Source organism: Hippoglossus hippoglossus, chromosome 8, assembly GCF_009819705.1.
Source record: "Hippoglossus hippoglossus isolate fHipHip1 chromosome 8, fHipHip1.pri, whole genome shotgun sequence".
Taxonomy (NCBI): domain Eukaryota; kingdom Metazoa; phylum Chordata; class Actinopteri; order Pleuronectiformes; family Pleuronectidae; genus Hippoglossus; species Hippoglossus hippoglossus.
Window position 1 is genome coordinate 21,733,238 of NC_047158.1, and position 23,586 is coordinate 21,756,823.

Consider the following 23,586-nt stretch of genomic DNA (forward strand, 5'->3'; position numbering starts at 1 on the left):
GAAAGGGGTAGTTAGAGAGGGAGGGGAAAAGGGAGGGAGCGGCAACTGAATCATGAAATGAGGACCATATTTCCATACTGCGCTAAAATGTGGACTTTCCATTTTTATACCTCTTTCCCCTCGTTCCTCTCTCTCCCTCTCTCCCTCTCTCTCTCTCCGTCAGTGCCGTGCAGCTGTTCGTCAGTAGTTGTCTGTTTGTTTGTCTCCACCCGCCTCCTCCATCCCTGCCTGTAGCTCATGTAAACTTTGCTTTTCGTCATGCTTTTTTCCACTGCGGAGCGTCTCTGCTTTTGATTAAAGTAAAAAAAAAAAAAACACACCCGCTCTTGCTCTCTCGCTCTCTTCCAGCTGTAACTAACAGAGACGCCATTTCATTTCTACCCCCCCCCCCCCCCCACCCCACCCTCTTCTTCTTCTTCTTCTTCTTCTTCCCCCTCTCTGTTCTGTCTGCAGCAGTTTGTTTAGGCCACGCGGCTCTGCGAAAACTTCACCGCCATTGTTTGTTGAGCTTTCCGGCGAGAGCATCTTGAACTGATATGACTTCCCTCTGTGTTACGACGATTACAAAACAACCTCGCTTTTAATGTGATAATATCGCAGGCATACCCCCCCCCACCCACTCTCCATCCCCTGGTCCCGACTCCTGGCTCCGGCGCTCGTGCCAGCTGTAGAAATAACAGTCGTAACCTCAGGATCGGCTCTGTCCGTCTCGACCTCAGGCCCCGGCGCAGCTCGCCTCCGCCACAGTCTGTCCCCACTCCTCCGACCTCGGCATCCCTCAGATCCTCTCTCTCTCTCTCCCCCCCCTCCCCTGCTGCAGCCTCCGCCAGACGCACGGATGCAGCTGAGTGGGCCGCGAGCATCTGTTTACCGCGCTCCTTCTGCAGTGTGAGATAATGATGGCCAGATACAGCCCACAGTAAAATAAACATGCTGCCACCTCCCTCCTTCAGGTCTGAGTTAGCGGCGCGTTGTCGCTGAGGAGGGTCTGAGTCCGGATCCAGAGGCCGGGGCTCGCGTTACGGCCAGAAGTCCTCGTAAATAAGACCCCTTGATCGTTTTATTGGAGGAACATGTTGGTTACATCAAATCTCTGCGGAATAACGTGTAGTGTAAAAACAAAAGTCTGCAACAGAGTAATATATAGAAACCTGCCTCACATACCAGATGGGGGGGGGGGGGGATTACTGCGCTGTGTTTGGGTCCAGGAGGTTAACAGACTCAGGAGAGGGAAGCAAATTGAGTTTTGAATTCTTTCCAGTGATTGTCTAAGCTTTCTTTGATTGTGGCTTTGTGATCAAAATGTTCACGTTTCATATCCGTCCTGACATTTGAGCAAAATCCTGATTAATATCCACGTAAACAGAGGAGAAGATGATACATAAACTGGAGCAATGAACACGTGGAGAACAACCGAAGATGACAGAAACATTTTATTTGACGCGTGTTTTAACCTTTTAGTTTGGTCCATGTCCCATCCACTAACATGGAGGAGGCTGGATTTATTTACCTGTACTGCAGCCAGCCACCAGGGGGTGATGAAGAAGCTTTGGGGAGCAGTCATCCATCTTTATTTACAGTCTGTCGTGCACATTAAGTTAAATAGTTTGCAAAGAATTCAAACTATGCGATGAACAGTTTCTGTGATTGAGTCAATAACTAGCAGCGTAACTTCAAACACACACACACACACACACACACACACACACACAGCCACACACACACACACACACACACACACACACACACACAGGCAGACAGCTCAGGCGTGGTGACAGCTGAGACGGAGACCAAACCAAAGATCGGGCTCTGGGGATCGGGTTTGTTGTGGAGGACGGGGTTTGACTGAAGACAGGACCGCCTGTCATATGTTAATCCGAGGAATACACACACACACACACACACACACACACACACACACACATGCAACCTTGCACACGCGGTTACACTTTCAGATTAGGCATGAATCACACGTGGATACACACACACACACCATTGTCCTCTGTGTAATCACCACAGTCACAGGCCTGTGTTTTGATATGTGGCTGCACCTGTTCCTCACCTGGATCCCACCAGGGGCCCTTGGGCTCCTCGGGGGCCTCAGGAGAACCCCCCCCCACACACACACACACCACCACACACACACACACACACACACACACACACTCACACACCTCGCAGGCAGAATGGAAAACATCACATCATCATCTAAACCCGTCTCCTTTCTCATCTCAGCTGTCCAACCTCCTCTCCTCTGCTATCTCTCTTTCTGTCTCCTCGTGTCATCCAGCTCATTCTTCTCCTCTCGTTCGCCCCGCATCACTCACCCCCCCCCCCCCCCTCCTCGCGCTCTCTCTCCTTCCTTGTCCCCCCCCCCCCCCCCCCCCCCCCCCTCTCTTTCTCCTGTTTTTCATAAACTTGCGGCTGAGACTGGGCCAGCGATCCCAGAGGCGTAGTGTGAAACGTGAGCTGTTTCTGAGCGACTGCCAAACAGATGCAGGCTCCTCTGCTCTGCCCCTCGACTTGAACATCCTCTCCATTTAATACCACGGAGCCAGAGGCAGCCGGGGCAGCGAGCGCCCGCCACTGACTCTTCATCCCCGTGCAGAGCAGCATCAGCATTTACATTCACGTACAAAATGATCATTTCTCTCTGCTGCGCTCGTTCGCTGGCGTCGGCAGCGATGCAGTGCACGAGACTGATGAAAATGATACGTTACCATGACAAAGGCCTGATTCATCCAAACAGTCTGTCGGCAGATGTGTTCGACATTTCAGTCGTGGACAGAAACGTGTGTGACTCCGTGTGGAGGGTTCAGTTTGAGAAAAGGGTTTTTCATCTTTTATATCCGTGAACTTTCAATCATACAAGGTCAGATTTCCGAGAGCATCACTCGGAGGCTGCGCTCGGAGATAATAAGGCTGAGGTCAGTGACGCTTATTGATGAATATGATTTTTGAACTCGCTAAGTGGATTGGCACCCGTTTAATCTCTCTTCACCGCATTGATTCCGATGAGGGGGAGGAAGGAGGGTTTTAAAGCTTTTATCTGGGTTAATAAGTTAATAGATGGATTGATAGATGGTTCCACTAAATCTCCATTATCAGCTTGACGGGGGGGGGAGCCTGAGTGGAGCTGTAATCTGTCCGAACTAGGCTAATCCTGCGTGCCTGACATGTTTGATTCACTTATTCACTGTCACTCTGACCGTGTCTATGGAAACTATGCATGGAGCTGGAATCTGCATTCCTCTGGTCGCCTTATTAAGAGTAATAGCAGAGGATGTGCGGCGGTGCCCCTGTGGGACGCTTTCACTCTGAGGCCTGTGGCTGCAGCTGAAGCCTGGGACTCGCCTGAGTCGTCCGCCCTGGTCCCGGGAGCCTGATGCCAGGGGAACATCTGCTGTCGGCAGGAGGCCGGTGCATTTATCACCTCGTATGTCAGAGAGACGCTCGTTGTTTACTCACCTTATCTGCCTGAGAGATAAAGCCAGCTTTGACACAACAGAGCAGACGGCTCGCGCGCACGGGCACGCACACAAGCACCAGACTCACTAATGCATGCGTGCACGAGTGTGTGTGTTTGTGTGTGTGTGCACACGGAGATGAACCACACAAGCACACGGCTGTGCTGGGAGCCACTGACCCTTGGGCCGAGTTCATCTGGGGACACAGACTGACAAATGCGGCTGGGCGGTGACTCCCAGACAGCTGGTGGTCAAAGGTTGCCTTTCTATCTGTGCCCTCATTTGGCTGATTGTTTTTCCTCAGAACTCATCTGCTTCCCTCCATCTCTTCCTCTCGCTCACTGCTCCTCCTCCTCCTCCTCCTCCTCCTCCTCCTCTGCTCCCTGCCCGTCAGCTGAGAGAATAAATCTTTGCTTCATGCTGTAGGTATTCGGAGCTGCTGGCTGCTGATTCCCTAGAAATGCCGATTTTTGACGTCTTTCCGGTTCAGTTGGGAAATCCCCCCGTCGTCTCAGGAGGATGTTTGCTCGTCAGCTCCCAAGTTACTGGAACACTCGTCAATGTTTTGCCACCAGTTGTGGCCCCGAGCGTGTGTGTGTGTGTGTGTGTGTGTGTGTGTGTGTGTGTGTGTGTGTGTGTGTGTGTGTGTGTGTGTGTGTGTGTGTGTGTGTGTGTGTGTGTGTGTGTGTGTGTGTGTGTGTGTTTGTTTGAGCTTCTAACTCCGTGTCCTGATGTGACTCCGATCTGAAAGGTCGGGGGGTGAACATGAGACGTGCACGCATGTAGAGGAGGCCGCCCCTCCTCCAGCACACAGACACACACACACACACACACACAGACACACACACACACACACATAAACACTGATCATGCACATCATACACAATGCCTCCCTCCGTTGGCATCAGCCGGGGAGGATGTGGAGTTTTACGCAGCCATTCATTGCTCCCCTAATTCATTAGTCCAAATGAGCATTTATGCAGAGCACACATTATTTTTACAGGCCTGCTTTATGTGTTTGTGTGGAGTTTTACAACCCTCATAAAACACGTCCTCCAAGCCCCAGATAGATTTGGGAGCATTTATTTGCATAGTTCATAAACCCAAAATAAATGGTTAGTGTTCTCTGGCCCAGGTTGGGTCCGCCTGGAGGCCGGGTGGTGTAACTACACCGTTGTGATCCAAACCAGCGCTGTCTTGTAATTTGAATAATATTTTGTCGACATTGTGTTAAAATGTGACATAATGGGTTCTCGTGATCCGCCTCGTTTATGATTTATGGTTCTTCGTGTTTTCTGTGAGCGTTAAACGTTCAGCTTTACGACTCCTCGCGCACAGACTGACATCACCACCGTGAAGCGGATTGAAACACTTTCATCCAGATCGTGAAAATATGATTCAGAGATATGAAGAGTTTCGTCTCATCTGATCCAAGAGAGCAGAAAACAACGCATTGCATTTGTCACATTATTTTTCATATATGATACATATTGATAAGGGGAAATGTCCTTATCTGTATTATAGTGAATTTGCTTAGATTTTATTTTACAAAAAAATTTTAATAAGCAATAACTGAGCAGTTGGCAAAGACGAACGGTGATAACAAGCTTCCTCAAAAGTTCACAAGGTCATGCACACACACACACACACACACACACACACAGAGTTGTGTTGAGTGGCAGGTGGGTTCAGTCCCTGTGTAAAGGAGAAGCTTCTTCAATGAGATGTATTATTGAAGAGGAGCTGTGAGAATATTAGGCCAATGTAGTGAAATGGTGTGTGTGTGTGTGGTGTGTTTGTGTGGTGTGTGTGTGTGTCTCCTGCAGTGCTGGGTTTGATGGTGGTTGCTGGTGCCCACTGTACGCTGCCGTCTCCCCCCCCCCCCCCCCCCCCCCCGTATACCCTCCTCTCCTCCTCTGCCAACAAGTCTCTCTTTCTTTCCCCATTCCTTCTTTTATTCTCTCCGCTCACGTCTTTCTTGGCCGAACGAAACGTTCCCACAGCTCTCACAAGTCCCCCCCCTCCCACTCTCCCCTCCCCCCCCCCACTCTCTCCCTATCACTCTTTCCCTCTCCCCCTCCCCTTTCTTCCTTTTCTTCCTCTTCTCTCATTCACGTCTTTTCCTCGTCTCCACTTCTCTCCTCTGTCTGCCTCTCTTACCTTTTTTGTTTCTTTCGCCTTTTCTCCCTATAACCCCCCCCACCCTCGTCCGTCTATGCCACCCTCCCACCCCTCACCCCCCGCTCCCTGGCAGAGACTGGCATCACATGACACACACACACACACACACACACACACACACACACACACACACACACACACACACACACATCACAAGTTACCCAGGGTGGCTCATGTCTTTCACTCGGAGCCGAAGGACGTCAGCTCTTTTCATTTCATCCTCTCCGCTCTGTTTGCATGAAACTTAATATACACAAGTCATCAGAGCTTTTTAAACAAGCCCGCACGTCGGAGCGTCTGGTCGCACTCTGGTGTTTCACCAGAGCAGCTGTGACCCTGAGTTTGATCCAGCGTCGATCGGGGTTTGATGAAAAACACCAAAAAGAGTAAAATAATAACAGATACAGAAATCACAGTAACCCCGAAGTAAGATATTTGCAACCACAGATATTTTGTGTTTTTTTTCTTGAGGATTTCGACTAAATCAAGATATTCTGCTCCAACTCTCCCTCCTTTCTCTCTCTCTCTCTCTCTCTCTCTCTCTCTCTCTCTCTCTCTCTCCCTTTCTCTCTCCCTCCTTTCTCTCTCTCCTCCTTTCTCTCTCTCTCCTTTCTCTCTCCCTCCTTTCTCTCTCCCTCCTTTCTCTCTCTCTCTCTCTCTCTCTCTCTCTCTCTCTCTCTCTCTCTCTCTCTCTCTCTCCCTTTCTCTCTCCCTCCTTTCTCTCTCCCTCCTTTCTCTCTCTCTCCTTTCTCTCTCCCTCCTTTCTCTCTCCCTCCTTTCTCTCTTTCTAAAGCTGCTGAAGATCTTTCCCACATCTCTCTCTCTCTCTCTCTCTCTCTCTCTCTCTCTCTCTCTCTCCTGCATGAGGCAGATTTCTTTAGCATGTGTTGTTGCCTTCTCGCATGCCCCCCCCCCCCCCCTTCCCCCCCACTGCCAGCAAGTGACATCTGCTGGACAAACGGAGCAACGACACCTCTCCATATGCATTCTGCAGCTTCCATGTGAACGTTTTTTCGGGATGCGACGCCATGACAGATTTGAATTGAGTCAAAAAACAGGGAATTAATAAATAATAATAATTATATCTGACAGAGTAAGAATCCTTTTGAAGCATCATATCAGATGTCGTGATCTTGTGTCGCCGTCATCGACCGAATCTGCTCCAGAGACGATTCTCTCCTGTTTCCTCCGAGTCGACGTCGCTCATCAGCACAGACGCAGATAAAAGATAAAAGAAACAGGGCAGCGGGGGGGGGGGAGGAGGGGGGGTGCACACGGGCAACCAGCCAGCTGCCCCCCCCTTCCTCCCTCCATCCCGCTACCCCCTGCCCTCCTCTCTCTCCCATGGTTGATTCCCTTTAGGCCCCTCTCACCCCGGCTCACCCCCCCTCTCACCCCCTGGCTCCCCGGCTCTGTGTGGCGTTGGCACAGAGAGGGCGCAGGCGGCACACAGACGGCCACGCAGATGGGCAACGGGCAATGCAGGGCTGCCTCCCCACACCTGCTCCTTGCTGGCACAGGGCGCGGGCCAGGCGGCTACGCAGTGCACACACACACACACACACACACAGACACACAGACACACACACATGCACAAATATACACACAAAAACACAGATGTGCATCTAACGCAGAATTATCTCCCTCAGTTTATTGAACTTTTCCCGCATACTGTATGGACGCGGGGAGCATGCACGTGCAAATACTCCCACGAGCCGCTCCACATGCTAATGCACACGCATGCGTACGTGTTTTAATAAAAGGCCGCTGTCGCCCTCCCACGCGCCGCCGCTCAGCCTGTCAGTCACAGATGTTTACACGCTTATCTCCAACTGTGCCTCAACATGTGCTCTCCAGAAATTTTTGCACATGTACACTATCGTAAACATATATAAAACACGGTCACACATCCATAGCCACCGAGTGATGTATTTATAGTCTCACGCCCACACATTCACACTTCAGCACCACCAGCACCGAAAACACATTTCACAATTAATCACATGGCCCCCTGCTGTGCTGTCACATGCACTTACAGACGCGGCTACATGGTGATGCACTATTGTCACATTTACGCTAAAAGTAGGAACCTAAATGAACCAGGTCTGGATGTTTCACCGGATTGGAAAGACGCCCCGAGCTGCTCTGACACCAAAGCACCGGAGGAACTGCCAGAATCAGAAGCTGCCGGTTTAACAGGCAGGGTGTGGATGTAGAGTCCAAATGAACTTCCCAGGAAAGCGCCCAAAATAGCTGAAGGGAAAATCCGTCCTATAACAGAAAGTGTTTTTCTTTCAGTGTCTGAAAGCTCCGTCCCGATTCGTGAGCAGAAACAAGTGCTGCATTGACGCTGACATTTGAAAACCTGAACGTCATCTGCTGACAAATGTCACTCAGCTGAGAGGAGAAGTTTAATGAGCTTCTCAGACGACATGTTGCTCCTGGTTTGTCTCTCCTGCGGAGGTTTGTTTGGAGCTGACGGAGCTTTTCAAGGAAGACGCTCAGATAAACTAGTTCCAACTGCTGCTTGGCTTTGGATTTAAAAACAGGATAAGAAGGGTTTGTTAGATTGTGTTGGTAATTTATTCCTTTTTATTTTCTTTTTGTAATTTATAGTTTTTCTCGGGCCTTTTTATTTTTTGTTGCACTGTTTCGTGTCGTCGTTACATTTGCACAATATGAAACACCCTGATCGACCATCACCTCTTCATAGATATTATTACTCTTCACATACCTGATTATTTTTTATTAAGATATCTGCATTATTTTCTTGAGAAGTGTTGAAAAACGTTGTAAGTTAAAGAAAGAACATTTCCTGGATCCGTCCCTCGATCATATGGACACAGAGAAAGTCCCATGATTATTAGCATGGTTTGTTTTTTATTATTATTATTTAAAATTGAACAGTTTGGGTAAAAATGATATTGAGAATTGTTTTTAATTCTATTTGACCCTCTTCAGTGTCCCCTCAGCCCCTGAGCCCGAGTTTGGGGCCACGTTGTTAGAACCCATGTCAATGAAAGGGCAGTGACTGAAACAGCTGTTGCACTGAACTCTTTGCTCAGCAGGAACTCGTCTGACCTTTATTCATCTTATTACACTACACTGTTCATTATCTAATGAAACATATACATGAAATATTGCCGGGCTCCTTTTTGGAGGATGTGGCGTCCTGCGTTTTATTCCTCTGAACCCAAAGGTGGCCTCAGTGAGCCGGGGGTCGTTCACGGGGCAGAACCTCATCACAGCAGAGTTCAATAAGAACCAGCGGCGTCAAACACAAAGTCAGAACGAGCTTCGCTTGGGGAGGATTGAAGTTCAGGGGCAGCTGATCAGAGGCCGATGAGGCGTTGGTGAAAAACCCGCAAAGCGAATCCGCAAAAGACAGCAGGGGGGAGGGGGGGGGGGGGGAGGGGGGTAGGAAGATGAGGGGGATGTGAGGAGGATGAAGGAGGCGGAGGAGGAGAAGAAGAAGAAGAAGAAAAAAAAAAAAGATAAAATGAAGTCCAATAAAAGAGCCGAGTGAACATCTGTGTGGGATAGCCATGGGGATTAGGAGGGTTTGGAACATTTTAAGCGCATTAAAGATTTAAAAAAAAAGGTCAGAATGTTTAGCAACATACTGATAAACCTCTTAAGCGAAACCCAATTGGGGAGGCTGTGTCTTTATCCAGAGGCTGGGGGAGGGGGGGGAGGTGGGGGGGCGGTGGAGATAGACATATATACTTAAACTGAAGCACAGTCTTGTATGTATGAGTCAGTATGTGCTGTTCGCCTTCATGACTCGTGCTTTACGTACAGCCGTGCATATATACGTGCTACATTATACGCAGTACTCCATGTATGTACATGTACTGCATCTCCTGCTGCGTCCTCACATTGACTCACCTGGACATTATCAGGAGTTTTTCCCAGGGAGCTGACGGGAGAAACTCCGGATTGATGTCCGCAGCAACTGATTCAGACATTTGCGTTTCCACACAGAGCTTCCCTCTGGATAGTGTCAGGAGATTATCCGGAGTTCAGTGCAGGTCTGAGAGCAGCTCTGTAGGATATAGAGGAGCTGGGGAGGGTGCGGGGGTGTCGGAGCACGAGCGAGAGAACGAGAGAGAGAGAGAGAGGCAGAGGCGAGACAGAGATGAGGAGGGAGAGAACAGTAGTAGATTTGTTCGCAGGGCTCTGGGGCCGTCGGAGGAAGAGGCCCCTATCATTTCACTGTGAACTGAGCCATGTCTGCGGAGTTATCCTTGAATGACACAGCACACGGAGGGTGGACAGGACGGAGTCACCGGGGGCGCAGCTGCAGCGCTGCATGTGTGTTAACGTGGCCGCTGTCGCATTCACATACGATTCGCTGCTGCAGAAGGAAGGTTTCTCCCACGAGCACGTTTAGTTAGAGATGGTTGTTTTCCTGCAGATCTTTACTTTTTCACCTCTGTAAGTTTTGGTGTTTGGGTATAAAACGCCGTCCTACACTTCCCATAATGCAACTCGTTGATATCAACATATTCCAGATCTCTAATCTCAAATTTGGCGACAGATATTTAGTTTTATTATTTCACCACATCGGACTGAGACACATATTCTCGGGTGTTGCTGGTGCTGATCTCCATCGTGGCAACAACATCAATAGAGTCACTTCCTGTTTGGCAATTTGTTTTCAAAGTATAAGTACAACATTCGTTTGTGTTGCCTCCATGCTTTATATTGAGATGAATTACAGAGCTTTTATTTTGAAAAGTTGTGAACTTGGGTCTGTCCATTGTTTAACAAACTCTGAAATAACATCAGTTCAGTAAATCATTCAAACTCAAATATAAACCACACACGTGATAAAGAATAATTAATTTGTTGAAAAATCATTGACTCAAAAAAATCTTCAGTGCAGATAAACCAGGGAGGATGAGCACAAAGTTTTCTAACAGTTTATAAAAAGCTGTGCACATTTTGTTTCCAGTGTGATTTTTAACGTTCTGTCCTCATCAGCCCGAAAAGCTCCCGTCACTTAGTCCACATTACGACGGACGGCCTGTTTGCTCACGTGCGCTTGTGATGCACAAACAAACACTCGGAGCCGTTGTGTAAATTAGCGTAAAGTGTGCGGCCGCGCTCTCGTGTATGAATATATGCACAATAAACGAGTCCATTAGCAGCGGCAATGTGCAAAGCGAGCGAGCATGTGTGCGCAATCTTACCTTCGAGTGTCTTTAAATGGGTTGCACGTGTGTGTGTGTGTGTGTGTGTGTACGTGCAGTGTGTTGTTTTTGTGTCTGTGAGTATGATGAATTGTGAGATTAAGTGAGTGTGACTTTGAGTGTGTGTCCATTAGCCTGGATGTGAGTTACTGGCCTCATGTCTGCAGCTGCAGTGTCACAAATGTAACGCCGGTGTTAACTGTTGTGTACACACAGTGTATCAAGAAGCTGTGACTGTACACTGACCAGGCAGCCACTGTGTGTGTGTGTGTGTGTGTGTGTCTGTGTGTGTGATTAGAGCTATAGCATGGTATATTTGATGACCTGTGTGTGTGTTGTATTATCTCAGGCGGGGCGTGTGCAGGGGGCCTTGGGGCGACTGTGTGCAAGAGATAAGGGTGATTCATCTGTGTTTAAATGTGTGTGTGAGTGTGTAACAGCATGTTTGTGCTTTGGAAAGCATGTGTGTCCATGTTTGGCGTGTGCACGTGCAGGCATTTGAACCAACATGTTAATAAATGTGGTTACACACACCGCAGCGTGTGTGTGTGTGTGTGTGTGTGTGTGTGTGTGTGTGTGTGTGTGTGTGTGTGTGTGTGTGTGTGTGTGTGTGTGTGTGTGTGTGTGTGTGTGTGTGTGTGTGTGTGTGTGTGTGTGTGTGTGGATGAGTGGTCCGCTGGCAGTGATTGGTCCCTGCTGGTGGTCCACGGAGCATCAGCAGGAGGATGATAATAATACACAGCCTCTCTATTGTTCACAATGAGAGAAGAGTGTGTCTAGTCCTTTTGATGCAGACACACACAAACACACACTCCTGTACAGTCACCTTTAGCCACTTATTTAGGACACACACACACAATATACTGAGCATTCTACACAGAACCCCTTCATGGACACACACGCACACATCTAGAAATGAACGTACACCCTGCACATGTGCACACGGAGTCAGATCCCGTTCTGTTTTTAACTTTATTGGAATAATACAGAACAATAGAACAACACAAAGATGGTTGTTGTCGTCTCACTGATCTCTGTTAAGTTTTCATTAGTTATTTGATGCTGTAAAACATCACTTCTGTTCAGAATCTGGCTCCAAATGCACAAGATGGACGCGTTTGTTTCTGGATATTTTGGCTTCATTACAAAATAGTGGGAAAACGCAGCTTTATGGTTTAAGTACTATTTAAAGTTGATTTATTAAGAATGAGATCACCTATATGATTCTTTAATTGTCTTGAGCTTTATCACAACACATCTCACACGATGATGTGCATGTTTTACGGTTTCCAATTAAATCCAGCTCCGTGTGGTAGCGACGAGTCGAGCGTATAACAACTTATCGAGATGAGGCTCCGCTCACATGTTGCCAGGAAAAAAGGGGGAAAAGTTTGAAAACGTGGTAAATAATGAAACTGGAGTATATTTAACACCTTAAATTGCAGAACGACTGATTTAGTGCAAACTCCACCTCCGTGTAGCGCAGCGACCGCCGTTCTGCTCGCTGCCAAGAAATACTTAAACAAAACAACACATTGAGCCCGTGCCAGTGGGCTATATTATTATCTCCATTCGAACTAATTGCCGGTCCAAACAGCGACACATATGCACTCGCAGGTTTTTCGACAGCCACTCGTCGCCGGGGACGTTAAACTGTAGTGTTCCATCTCTGTTGTCATGACAACTGGGCCCCGGATTCCTGGCTTGGGAACATCGTGGAGATTTCTCAGAGGCATACAGGTTTAAATGGCTTTTAACGGTTTGTGCTCGTGATGAAATGCATCATCCGGAGCGTCGGTGTGAGCGCCGAGGCCCCGCGGCTTTATCTGTTCCTATAAGATCACCTTTATTCTCCTCATCTCCTCGTCTCCTCGTCTTCCTGGTTCTGTGCTGAACGAGCGAGTCCGACCTCCGGGATCATCTTTTATTTACCTCGTACACTCAGGACGACACTTGCTCGACTCCACACAAACTTCCCAGTGGTTTTATCTTCACTCCATCAGCATCCAACATCCTCTGTAGGTCTTTTTATCTTTAAGACCATTGGGCCTGTGTGTGTGTGTGTGTGTGTGTGAGAGAGAGAGAGAGAGAGCAAGTGTGTGTGTGTGTGTGTGTGTGTGTGTGTGTGTGTGTGTGTGTGTGTGTGTGTGTGTGTGTGTGTGTGTGTGTGTGTGTGTGTGTGTGCGCGTGGGTGTGCCGTCAGCTAGCAGGAATGCATGGGTACCGCCAAAGCTAAGATGGCTGCCAAGCGCTAAGATGGCTGCCAGGATTCACAGAGCGACAGCACGAGAGAGAAAGAGAAGCAGAGAAGGAGTGTGAGAGGGATAGAGGGATAGAGGGAGGAAGAAAGACGTGAGGATGGACTCTCGCGGCCGCAGAATGAGGGACGAGTGTTTGCCAGAGAGAAAGAGAAACTCGATCCCTGTGTTTTGCCTCCTATTTCTGACCCTGGGTGCCGAGGTGATCTTGTTTGTCTCGTTGGTGTTGTCTTGGTTTTGGCAGCAGACAGACGGGCCGAGCGGTGCCGCAGTCTGCTGGCACGTAGCGGACTAATGCCACCCAAGATTAGGATGCTGATTTGGGCTTAGAGGAAGTCGAGATGCAGGGGCCCTAGTGCCGGCTGCGAGGGGGCTGCGCTCTGGCTCGGGACGCTCGGCCCAGGACGGCCTTAAAGCTCCGGTGCTGCGTGGTAATTGGTATATATGATACAACCATAAAACTGTGCGGGGCTGCATTACGCATCGGAAGAAGAATGGCAGCCGGTGGGCCAAACTAAACTCGCTGAAGCAGGCAGCTCTGTGCCTGCCGGCCCCTGTAGATGTGAAGCAAAACACAGGAGATGCAATCCAAACAATCCCCCAACATTTTACAAGTACACCTCAACTCACAAGTCAGCGGTGCACGAGGAAGCCGAGCTTTCCTGGGACCAGTTTACCCAACGTACAGTGTGTGTGTGTGTGTGTGTGTGTGTGTGTGTGTGTGTACAGATGTCTTTGTGAGGACCATTTGGAGCCCAGAACTTATGATTGAGGACATTTGAGCCAGTTCTCACTTTCTGACCCACTTTCAAAGGACTGTTTGAGGGTTAAGACCTGGTTTTGGGGTTAGAATTCGGGTTAGGCGTTAGGTTTGGATGGTTCAGGTTCGGGTGAGAGCCGAGGAAATGAATTGTGCCAATGAGTGTCCTCACTAAGACAGAAGCACGAGGTTAGAGTGAGAGTATCTGTGCTCTTTTCCTATTTCGAATGTTTCTTGTGTGTCGTTAGTCCTTATTTTGTGTGTGTGTGTCTGTGTGTGTGTGTGTGTCTGTGTGTGTGGTCAATGTATTACTCAGTGTTTATAATGGGGACAAAAAGTCACCATAATGTAAATCATTAAACTTTAAGGTGAAGACATGTTATCAGATTAAGTTTAAGTTAGGTTAGGAAATAATTAAGTCTTCAGGAAATCGATGTAATGTCGTCTGACGTCATGTAGACACAGGTGTGTGTGTGTGTGTGTGTGTGTGTGTGTGTGTGTGTGTGTGTGTGTGTGTGTGTGTGTGTGAGTGAGAATGTGTTTTTTTTCCCAAACACCAAACTGTACATTTAAGAATTATCCTTCCACCTACTCTCAGTCTGCTGAAGAACGGTTTACAAAAAGGAAAAAGGAACATGTGAATAAAATAAACTCAGACGCCGTCTCTGTAAGAAAAAAGAACGAAAGGTTCTTTGTGTGAAAACAGAAATATTAACCATTTTATGACTTTGAACTGAGGTTCAACCTGAGCGGAAATATGCATCTTCCCTTCTTTAATCTCAGGCCCACGTCTGTCTCTCCTCAGTGGAAAGAATGGATTAAGGCTCCATTTCCCCCCCCCCCCCCCCCCCCAACCTTGACTAGTGTCCAGACATCTGTCCACCTGACCGTCTCTCTTTCCTGTTCCTTGTCTTTCAGAACAATCAGGACAATCAGACAACTCGAACCAGCAAGGAGACACAGACGTCAAGCCCCCGCCCAATGGTGAGTTCACGACTCCGCTCCCTCTCCACACGGAGCATAAACATGTTTTACATACCTGTGCCTACATGCGGTCACATCTACACACGTGTGCGTACAGTGTATACACCCCCCCCCCCCCCCCCCCCTTCACACAGGCCTCTCTGTGTGCGAGTGTGTCCCAGCAGAGTTGGGTCTAAGTTTATTATGGTAAGGAGAGCTGATGGTACTGTAGCGCAGGGGCCGAGCTGGGATTGTGGCGGGCCACTCATAAATCACACTGACGTTATTGGAAGATGGGAACCACATGGCCGCTGCCGAGCCGAGCGCTGACCTCATGCGTCGTCCCCGCTGTGGTTAACCCTAGACGGGGATGGAGTGAAGGAGAGAGGGACGGAGAACGGGAGGAAAATGAGGGATGGAGGTAAAAAAGAGAGATTAAGAGAGAGAGAGAGAGGGAGTGAAGAGAGACGTGATGGACGTGTGGAGAGAGAGGGAGGAAGGGTCGCTCTCACATGAAATCACTGTATTTACAAAAAGAGAAACGTTTAGTGGCGTCTGGTCGTCGTCGGTGTCGCTGCCGCTCAAACAGCGACTCTCTGTTCGGTAATTAGCGGCACACCTGGCAGAGCCGTCAGAGGCCGAGCGACGGTCGTCCAGCGCTGGAACCAGAGGGACGATGTGGGAAGTCGTCTCTTGTCCCTGAGCTGGATCCTCAGAAGTTGTGAAATCAACACCCACGTTGTGATTAAACACATTTTTCCTTTTAAGGTTTAAGTTACTGCATCAATGGACTCGCAGGAAGTGGCTCATAAATACCAGTTACTGTGCTTTGTTACACGCCAACACACGGCCGGTGTGTGTGTGTGTGTGCACGCCACATACACCGTATACATGAGGTTTATGATACATGTGCATTAGACATTAAACTGTATAGCTGCCATGTGGATATTATACGGGCCTGATTGTGTGTTGTGAACAAAATGTACATGTACACAGGCCTGTTGCATCTGATGGAAAACACATGGTTTTCAATGGGATGACACCGGCAGTGTATACACATGTTTTTCAGCTCCCTCCACATGTGTGTGTGTGTGTGTGTCTGTAATTTTATGCATGTTTGGTTCTCTGCTCACACACACACTCTTCTCCTCTCTCTCTCTCTTTAGGCCACTTGAGTTTCCAGGACTGCTTTGTGACTTCAGGGGTGTGGAACGTAGCCGAGCTGGTCCGCGTGTCGCAGAGTGAGTAACCGCTCCACGTTCTCCTTTCACTTTCCAGAGAACCTCCTAACACAAGTTCATAATGACCCAATCACACACACACACTGTGACACACCACATGTTTTAATCCACAGTAGAAAATAGTCCCCCAAACAACGTACAGTTTCATTCTTCTTCCGAGTCTTTAGCAGGAACTAATGGTTCTGGGGCTGAAAGCACTGACACATGGCAGAAGATCCACTGATGTTTAGCACATATGAGGATGAAGTTACTCCATAAAAACACAGAGGCATTGTTCCAGTTTGACTCTGAAACCCTCAGCAGCAGCAGTCTGGTGTCAGGAAGCTGCAGCTAATAGAGACCAGGACAGCAAACGGCTCCTGATGAGAGTTTAGAGAATAAAGCTTCTATCCGCTGGAGAAATGGACTCGTGCATTTTAGTTCTTTTTATTTTTGAACCCCTGCTGTGCTAAGAATCGTCTTAACAATAAGAAATAACACAACACCAGCTTCATCTTAAGTTGTGAACAGTTTGTCGGTTCCCAGCTGCAAATGTTCTGATATTCATCTCTGTAATGTGTGTGTGTGTGTGTCTGTGTGTGTGTGTGTCTGTGTGTGTCTGTGTGTGTGTCTGTGTGCGTCTCAGCCCCGGTGGCGACAGCGACAGGTCCAAACTTCTCCCTGGCCGACCTGGACAGCCCTGGATACTACAACATCAACCAGGTGACCCTGGGCCGGCGCTCCATCACCTCCACCCCCTCCACCAGGTACACACACACACACACACACACACTCACATCCATAAATATTAACACAGCAGATTGTAGTTTTTCTGAACTAATATTCTCCATGTCTTGATTCTCTAACCTCCTTCCTGCTGAACTTGCTCTGCTGTTTGATTGTGCTCTCTCTTTCCCTTCTTCCTCCTCCACCACTAATCCTTCTCCTTCCCTCTCACTTTTCCCACCGAACTGTCTGTCACACTGTCTGTGTCTGTGTCCTTTGTCTCCCTTTCCCCCCCCCCGCTCTCCCTCCGTCGTCCAATCCCGCTCATCTTACGCTGCAGGACTGAAATGGAGCTTTATGCAAGTCTCCCACGGAGGTAGTTACACTCATTACCCAATGTCTCCCTTGATACTAATGTAACACAGACCCCTGCATCACACATCGCACAAAAGCCACACACGCATGCTGTCACACAGATATGCACACAAGCGCACACACATATAAACATTCAGGATCGCTGTACATTCACAACCCCCCCCCCCTTTTATTTTATTGGTGGCAGATGTGTGAGTCTATAAGAATCTGCAAACACACACACAGGAATGCATTCCAGCATCACAGTGCACGCTCTTCAGCTCGGTCTCCAGCACAATGCCACTTCAGGCCTGTATGGATTCGGCGTGTTGAATAAATTCTGGCCTCGTGTGTGTCTGCCTGTCTCCAGTTGTGTTGCTTCGTCCGACCTCTGGGCTGAAACCTAAAACAAAGACAAAACGCTGCATGGAAATCTTCACATTTTGAGTTTTTTCTACACATGATTTTATGCAAGACACACGCAGGGAAACACCACTTTGCCCTCATGTGCCATCAAAATGCACTGAGGGCGTTTAACAGAGTCTGAACATCAGTGTTGTTAGTTTCAGTGAGAACAGTCAGGTAGCTTGTTGTGTGTCGGGAAAATGTATAAACAAAAAAAACAGAAAACAAAGCACAGTGCAAACCATTTTCTATCTGAAAGGTTCCTCAGGGTCAGGGGTTAGTACAGAAAGAAAGCTCGCCCCTCACCTGCCTTCCTCATCTGCTCCTTCAAGCATTAAACAAACATCTCTTGTTTCCCTCTCAGCTCCAACAAGCGCAAGTCCATTGACGACAGCGAGATGGAGAGCCCGGTGGACGATGTCTTCTACTCGGGCCGCTCCCCGGCGGCCGGCAGCAGCTCTCAGTCCAGCGGGTGGCCTAACGACGTGGATGCAGGTAGTTCCCCGCCGCCACCTCCTCATCACACCCTGCACACCTCATTCCAGATGTTCTCCAGAAGCTTGGCCACGGTCCACATCAATTCAGACGCAGAAATTAACAAACTGGTTCTGAGGGCGAAGCTCTGATGAGGCTGTAGCAGAAGCAACTGTTTTCCTTAAGGCTTGTAATTGAATTTTTTAAAGCCACTGAAAACTTAACGTTAAAGAATGATTAGATATTTATTTATATCCTTTGTTTGGATAAAAACAAGCTTTTAAAAAATTATGTCAGTCAAATGAAATGACTCGAGTAACTAGTTTTCAAGCTGTTGAAATAATAATAAATTCACGGTAGGAAATAATGTTTTATTAAGTCCATAAATTAGAAGAGAAACGCGGAGTTCCCTGGACAAACAACAGGGGTCAGCGATTAGTCGCGAGGTGCAAAACGTTCACGGCTCATTTACGCTACTGGCCGGCTGCTGATTGGTTAAGTGGACATGACGGTGCCCCCCCCCCCTCCTCACTGAGGCTGAACAGTGGCTCCAGAGAGTCACCGACACATGAGAGCACATTAACTGAGATGTATCGTCTGCTCTCATCCAGGGAAAAGAGTTATGGTCAGAACAAAAAGTTTAAAAAAGTCACTGAATCTTGTGAGAAAGTCACTGAAGTGTCAACACTGAGCTAAACGTCTTCATCGTGACCTCGCGGTCGGATGACCTTTGACTCCGGCTCCACACAAACTAGACGGGACTTAAACACAGATTTCCAGTTGTTAAGTTCTGAATTGAAATGGACCAGAAGCCACAGCTCACCTCCTTCCACCATTTCTGCTTTCCAGCTCGGCCCCTCGCGGCCCTGCTGTGTTGACCACCTTCATCACATGACCCCCTTCGTCATCATCACCTTCCTCCATTCACAACTTCTGCCCCACTGATAAACCTGATAAGATCCCCCCCCCCACACACACACCCAAAACACATGGACATCACATGTTCTCAGTTACCCCCTGTGGTTTGACCATGCAGATAATAAAGTTAAGTCTATTTGCAAAAACAACCTTTTATTTGACTTTGATTTTGTCCCATCCATTAATATGGAGGAGGCGGGATATTCAACCTATACTGCAGCCGTCATGTCGTCCATCTTTATAAACGTACAGTGTGGTCTAAGCTAAACACTAAGCTAAACCAACTAGCTTTAGCAGTAACGCATAGTTTAATTTCTCACCTGAGATTAGCAAAGCCCCGCCCCCTACCCTGCCTCTGATTGGCTGGCCTTGATACTCTACCCAAACCAATCATCACTCTTAGTGCCTTGATCTCACCCAATCAGAGGCAGGGTAGATTTTGAGTGGAGGAACATTTTAAAACAAGATGTTACTAGTGAGCGTCAGAGGAGCCAGTTTCCACTTTGTGCTAAGCTAAGCTAACCAGCTGTTGGCCAGGTTGCACTTATATAATAATATAATATATATATAAACTTAATATTCAGCCAGACGTTAATACTCTTATGTAAAAGTGTCGAACAACCTTTAGTGGCCTTTAGTTCTAGCTTCACCACCCACATCCCTCTGAGCTCAGCAGAACCGTGTGGAACCACAGTTACTTCCCAGTTACTTCCCAGTTACTTCCCAGTTCCATTCACCCTTTTTGCTTTTAAATCCCCGTCTGACATCGCGATGTGTTTACAGGAGACGCCATGTTTGTCTCCTGGGTTCAGGACCCGACACTCGGGGATTCTTTTAAATAAATTCTCATGCATTCGCCAATTTCCAGCTCCCACTCACATGCTGCCATTTTAACACAGCCAGCAGTAATGATGTAACTATTTAATAGACACTTGCTGCACTCCATAACATTTAAATCCCCCATTGCCCATTATCTAACCACCCCTCTCTCTCTCTCTCTCTCTCTCCCTCCCTCTCTCTCCCTGTCTCTGTCTGTTTCTCTCCTTCTTCCCTCCATTGTTAACTCTTCCTTCTCCCCTGTTTGGCCTTTCAGTGCAGCACCATTTGGCCAGTGTGCAGGAGAGGAAGATTAAGCATGAGAACGATGGAGTGCAGTTTCCTTACCATGGTTAGAACATTAAACATTATACTGTGTGTACATGTAAACATGCTCCGCTCACACCGTCCTCCACTTGTGTCTCTCTCTCTCTCTCTCTCTCTCTCTCTCTCTCTCTCTCTCTCTCTCTCTCTCTCTCTCTGTCAATGTATTCAAGTCTGTTTTCACTTTCTGTGAGCTGTTTACCTCTCCCCTTCCTCTCCTCCTCTCCTCCTCTCCTCCTCTCCTCTCCTCCTCTCCTCTCTCTATGCTGCCGCTGGGTGGGGTTGTGTTTCTACCAGATGTCTGCTGTTGTCCATTGTGGGTTTACCAAAGCCTTTTGGTTGCCCAGTAGCTCCATAACATCCTCCGCCCGTCTGCCTCAGAGACGCTGCTGTAAATCTGTGTAGAAATCAGACATGTAGCCGAGTGAGAACCTCCCTGGTGCGTTCAGAACATCCTCAACACTGCTGCACGCTGTCTGACTCACAATACACTGCATTTTAATTGTGTGATTATGTGCATTATCATATCCTAGAAAACACATTGTTGTGAGTTTTCTGAGACGGTGTGAATTTGTGGGGCTAAGTGCTTCGGGTGTTGTGGTGTTGTTGTCGAGCGGCGATGCACCCGGAGAAGAGGGAACGAGGGTTTGTGGAGGAGCAGCGTTTGCGGCCGGATGTTTAGACGGCGCCGCGGCGTCCCACCTGCCGCAGACCTGACTCGACAGCGCAGGAAACACAATATAAAACACAACTAAAGGCACTCAGGTGTGTCATGGACGCACACGGCACCGTCTGTCTGCGAGACATGCTTACTCACTAACACGCACAAATGGCATGCACACGCACACACATGCAAAACTATACTGAAACGCACTCTGATTTACATTCTCACACACACACACACGTGCACTCACTCCCCAATCTGGAGTGGAGCAGCGTTCCGGTCCAGATGGCGCCTCCATGTGTCTACAGCGAAGGGAGCTACTGGGTTACAGCAGACATCTGTTCTGGTGATGGTGGTGACGGTGTTGGGAGTGAGAGATGAGGAGAGGAGGGCTGGAGGAGGAGTGGAGGGAGGCGGGGGGGGGGGAGGGCCTCTGCCTCCGCCCCTGCTCTGGAGGTGATTCTCTACCTGAATGAAAAGCTCTGAGGCTTAGCAGGTGATCATGTAATTCATCATTAAGTCTGCGTCTCTCTCCTCCTGCCTGCTCGCTCCTGCTCGCTCCTCTTGCTCCTGCTCGCTCCTCCTGCTCCGCGGTGGGAAGACCTGCCTCAGTAAGGGGGTGGGGGGGGGGGGCTACTTAGCATTTTAATACTGACGTAGAATCCCAGCTTATTTCCTGGTGATGTGTGTGTGTGTGTGTGTGTGTGTGTGTGTGTGTGTGTGGTCTTATTGTTGTGAAGATGTCCTCGCGTTGCTCAGTTAATGACGTACACAACTCTGATAATGTACATTGTTTCTTACCTGATTGACAAGTGTGTGTTTCTCTTTTCATTGTGTGTGTGTGTGTGTCTGTGTGTGTGTGTGCGCGCACTAGCGGGGAGAGGGGGGGTTGTGTGGTCGCCAGCTTGTTAGTGTGGCAAGACTAGAGGGTCATGGGAGCAATTGGCTGCCAGTCTGCTCATACAGTGCCAGGACACAGAAATAATGTAGAACAAGCAAGTGTGTGTGAGTGAGTCTACACACACACACACACACACACACACACACACACACACACACACACACACACACACACCCACACACACACAGATTAAGCGAGAGATCAGAGTAACTTCTGTTTGCTTTATCAGACAAAGCTTTCATTGGGCATCTGGGCCTCATTTGCTGCTCGTCACCAGCAGATATTTCAGCGAGATACGAACTAATTAGGGAAATATCACAGAGACTAAAAACAATATGTATAATTTAAGGCTGTTCTAAGCTGTTTATGATTGAAGTTGGGATGTGGTGGTTCCCAGTCGTCCCCACACGTCCCACAGAGGAGCTGGAGACATGAATCCAAATGTTGAAATCATGGATGTTGCTCTGACTCCATCAGCAGCTCATGTACGACTGTAGAGGAGCCACAAATGGTTAAATGGAACCAAAATATACTAAAATACGACTAAAATAATTCCACTAAATGCTACGAAACCACATTTCAGAGGCAATACTTCACTATATATAAATATATGTGTTTTACATACACACTAATATATTAATACAACATATTAATTCAGGAATAACCTCAATTTGCTACATTAGTATTAAATGTAATATCATGTTCCACTTCTATAAAGCTGGAGGACTCACAACATACAGGAGGGCTGTGGTTGCAATGCAGTGCAATTTGTAATGTGGAGCGGGTTGTCCTCTAACCAGAAGGTCGGCGGTTCGATCCCATTCTCCCCCGTTACGCAGGTGGAAGTGAACTTGGGCAAGATACAGAATCGTGAATTGCTCCTGACGGGACCGATGCTTTATAAATACAGACCATTCATAAAGAACACATCCAAGCATCGTAGACAAAGGACGGACGACTCGTCTCCTCTTCCTCCGGAAATGAAGCCAACATGGATGTAACTCATTGGAAGAGTTATCCCTCGAACATGCACCAGTGTGATGAGAACTACCTACAGTGACAGAAACAGTCTCATATTGTTTATTCTTGGCTTGGTTCATGTCCCCTCCACTAACAGCGAGTGGGCGAGTTGACGACAGATGCAAATATCTCAGGATGAGAACACGTTGCCGCGCACGTAGAAGACGACAGTGAAACACACGTGATCCGGCCTGCTGTGTTCTTCATTATGTGAAAGACAAACTCCGGAGAAGGTTCCGAACCCACATGAGCAGATATTCCCCAGAGTTCGTGTCATGTTAAATTGAGTTATGCAATTCGACTTTAACAAATGTCGGGTTATCTGAGATCCAGGATTGTCTCGGTGAGGACACACAGCACCTACACAGTAAAGGAAGTCGCTCGTGATAAACGAGCGACGTTGGAAGTGAGATATCGGAGCCAGATGGATGACGAGCCTACGCTGCTAATGTTCTGCTGACTGGAGCAAACGCTCTTATACTTTTTATCATCTTGTAACTTTTTACGAACGCTTTTTTGTTTTTAGAGTGTTCAGCTGTTCTCCACTCCACTTTGTTTTTATTATTTTTTTTTTTTACTGGGCTTTTGACTCTGATTACCAGCGACCTGCAGCTCTGTCACCCACAGATTCGCCCCGGGGGATTTTCTCTGCAGCAAATATAAAAAAAACATAAAACGTATATTTCAACTCCCTTTTGTTTTCTCTTGATCTCTGGGAGAAAGTTAGATTCACTGCAACCAGAACCTCATGTACCGGCTCTCGCATGAGTTTCTCTCTCTGCCTAATTGGCCTCCTTGGTTGTAAACAATGTTTGCTTTAGATTTATTATTTATTTACCCATAATTCCCTCAGTGAATAGCATCATCTCGTCCTGTTTAGTGTCTCCGCTCCGCCCACCTGCATGTGCAGGCACGTGATCTGAGCATACGTGCCCACGCC

The 23,586-nt window shown here is 48.1% G+C and overlaps 1 protein-coding gene across 19 annotated transcripts in view; it reads left to right on the forward strand.

Annotated features, from left to right (window-relative positions):
- The window catches only part of nfixb (nuclear factor I/Xb), a 115,883-nt gene that overhangs the window by 78,226 nt on the left and 14,071 nt on the right, over window positions 1–23,586 (forward strand). For 11 of the 19 annotated variants that reach the window (XM_034593851.1, XM_034593853.1, XM_034593862.1 and 8 more), the window contains 6 exons: window positions 14,780–14,845; window positions 15,991–16,065; window positions 16,691–16,811; window positions 17,111–17,146; window positions 17,894–18,024; window positions 20,015–20,089. In XM_034593851.1, the coding sequence (XP_034449742.1) occupies window positions 14,780–14,845; window positions 15,991–16,065; window positions 16,691–16,811; window positions 17,111–17,146; window positions 17,894–18,024; window positions 20,015–20,089 (504 nt within the window). The remainder of the gene's footprint in view (window positions 1–14,779; window positions 14,846–15,990; window positions 16,066–16,690; window positions 16,812–17,110; window positions 17,147–17,893; window positions 18,025–20,014; window positions 20,090–23,586) is intronic. The other 8 variants (XM_034593856.1, XM_034593869.1, XM_034593850.1 and 5 more) reach the window with 3 other exon arrangements.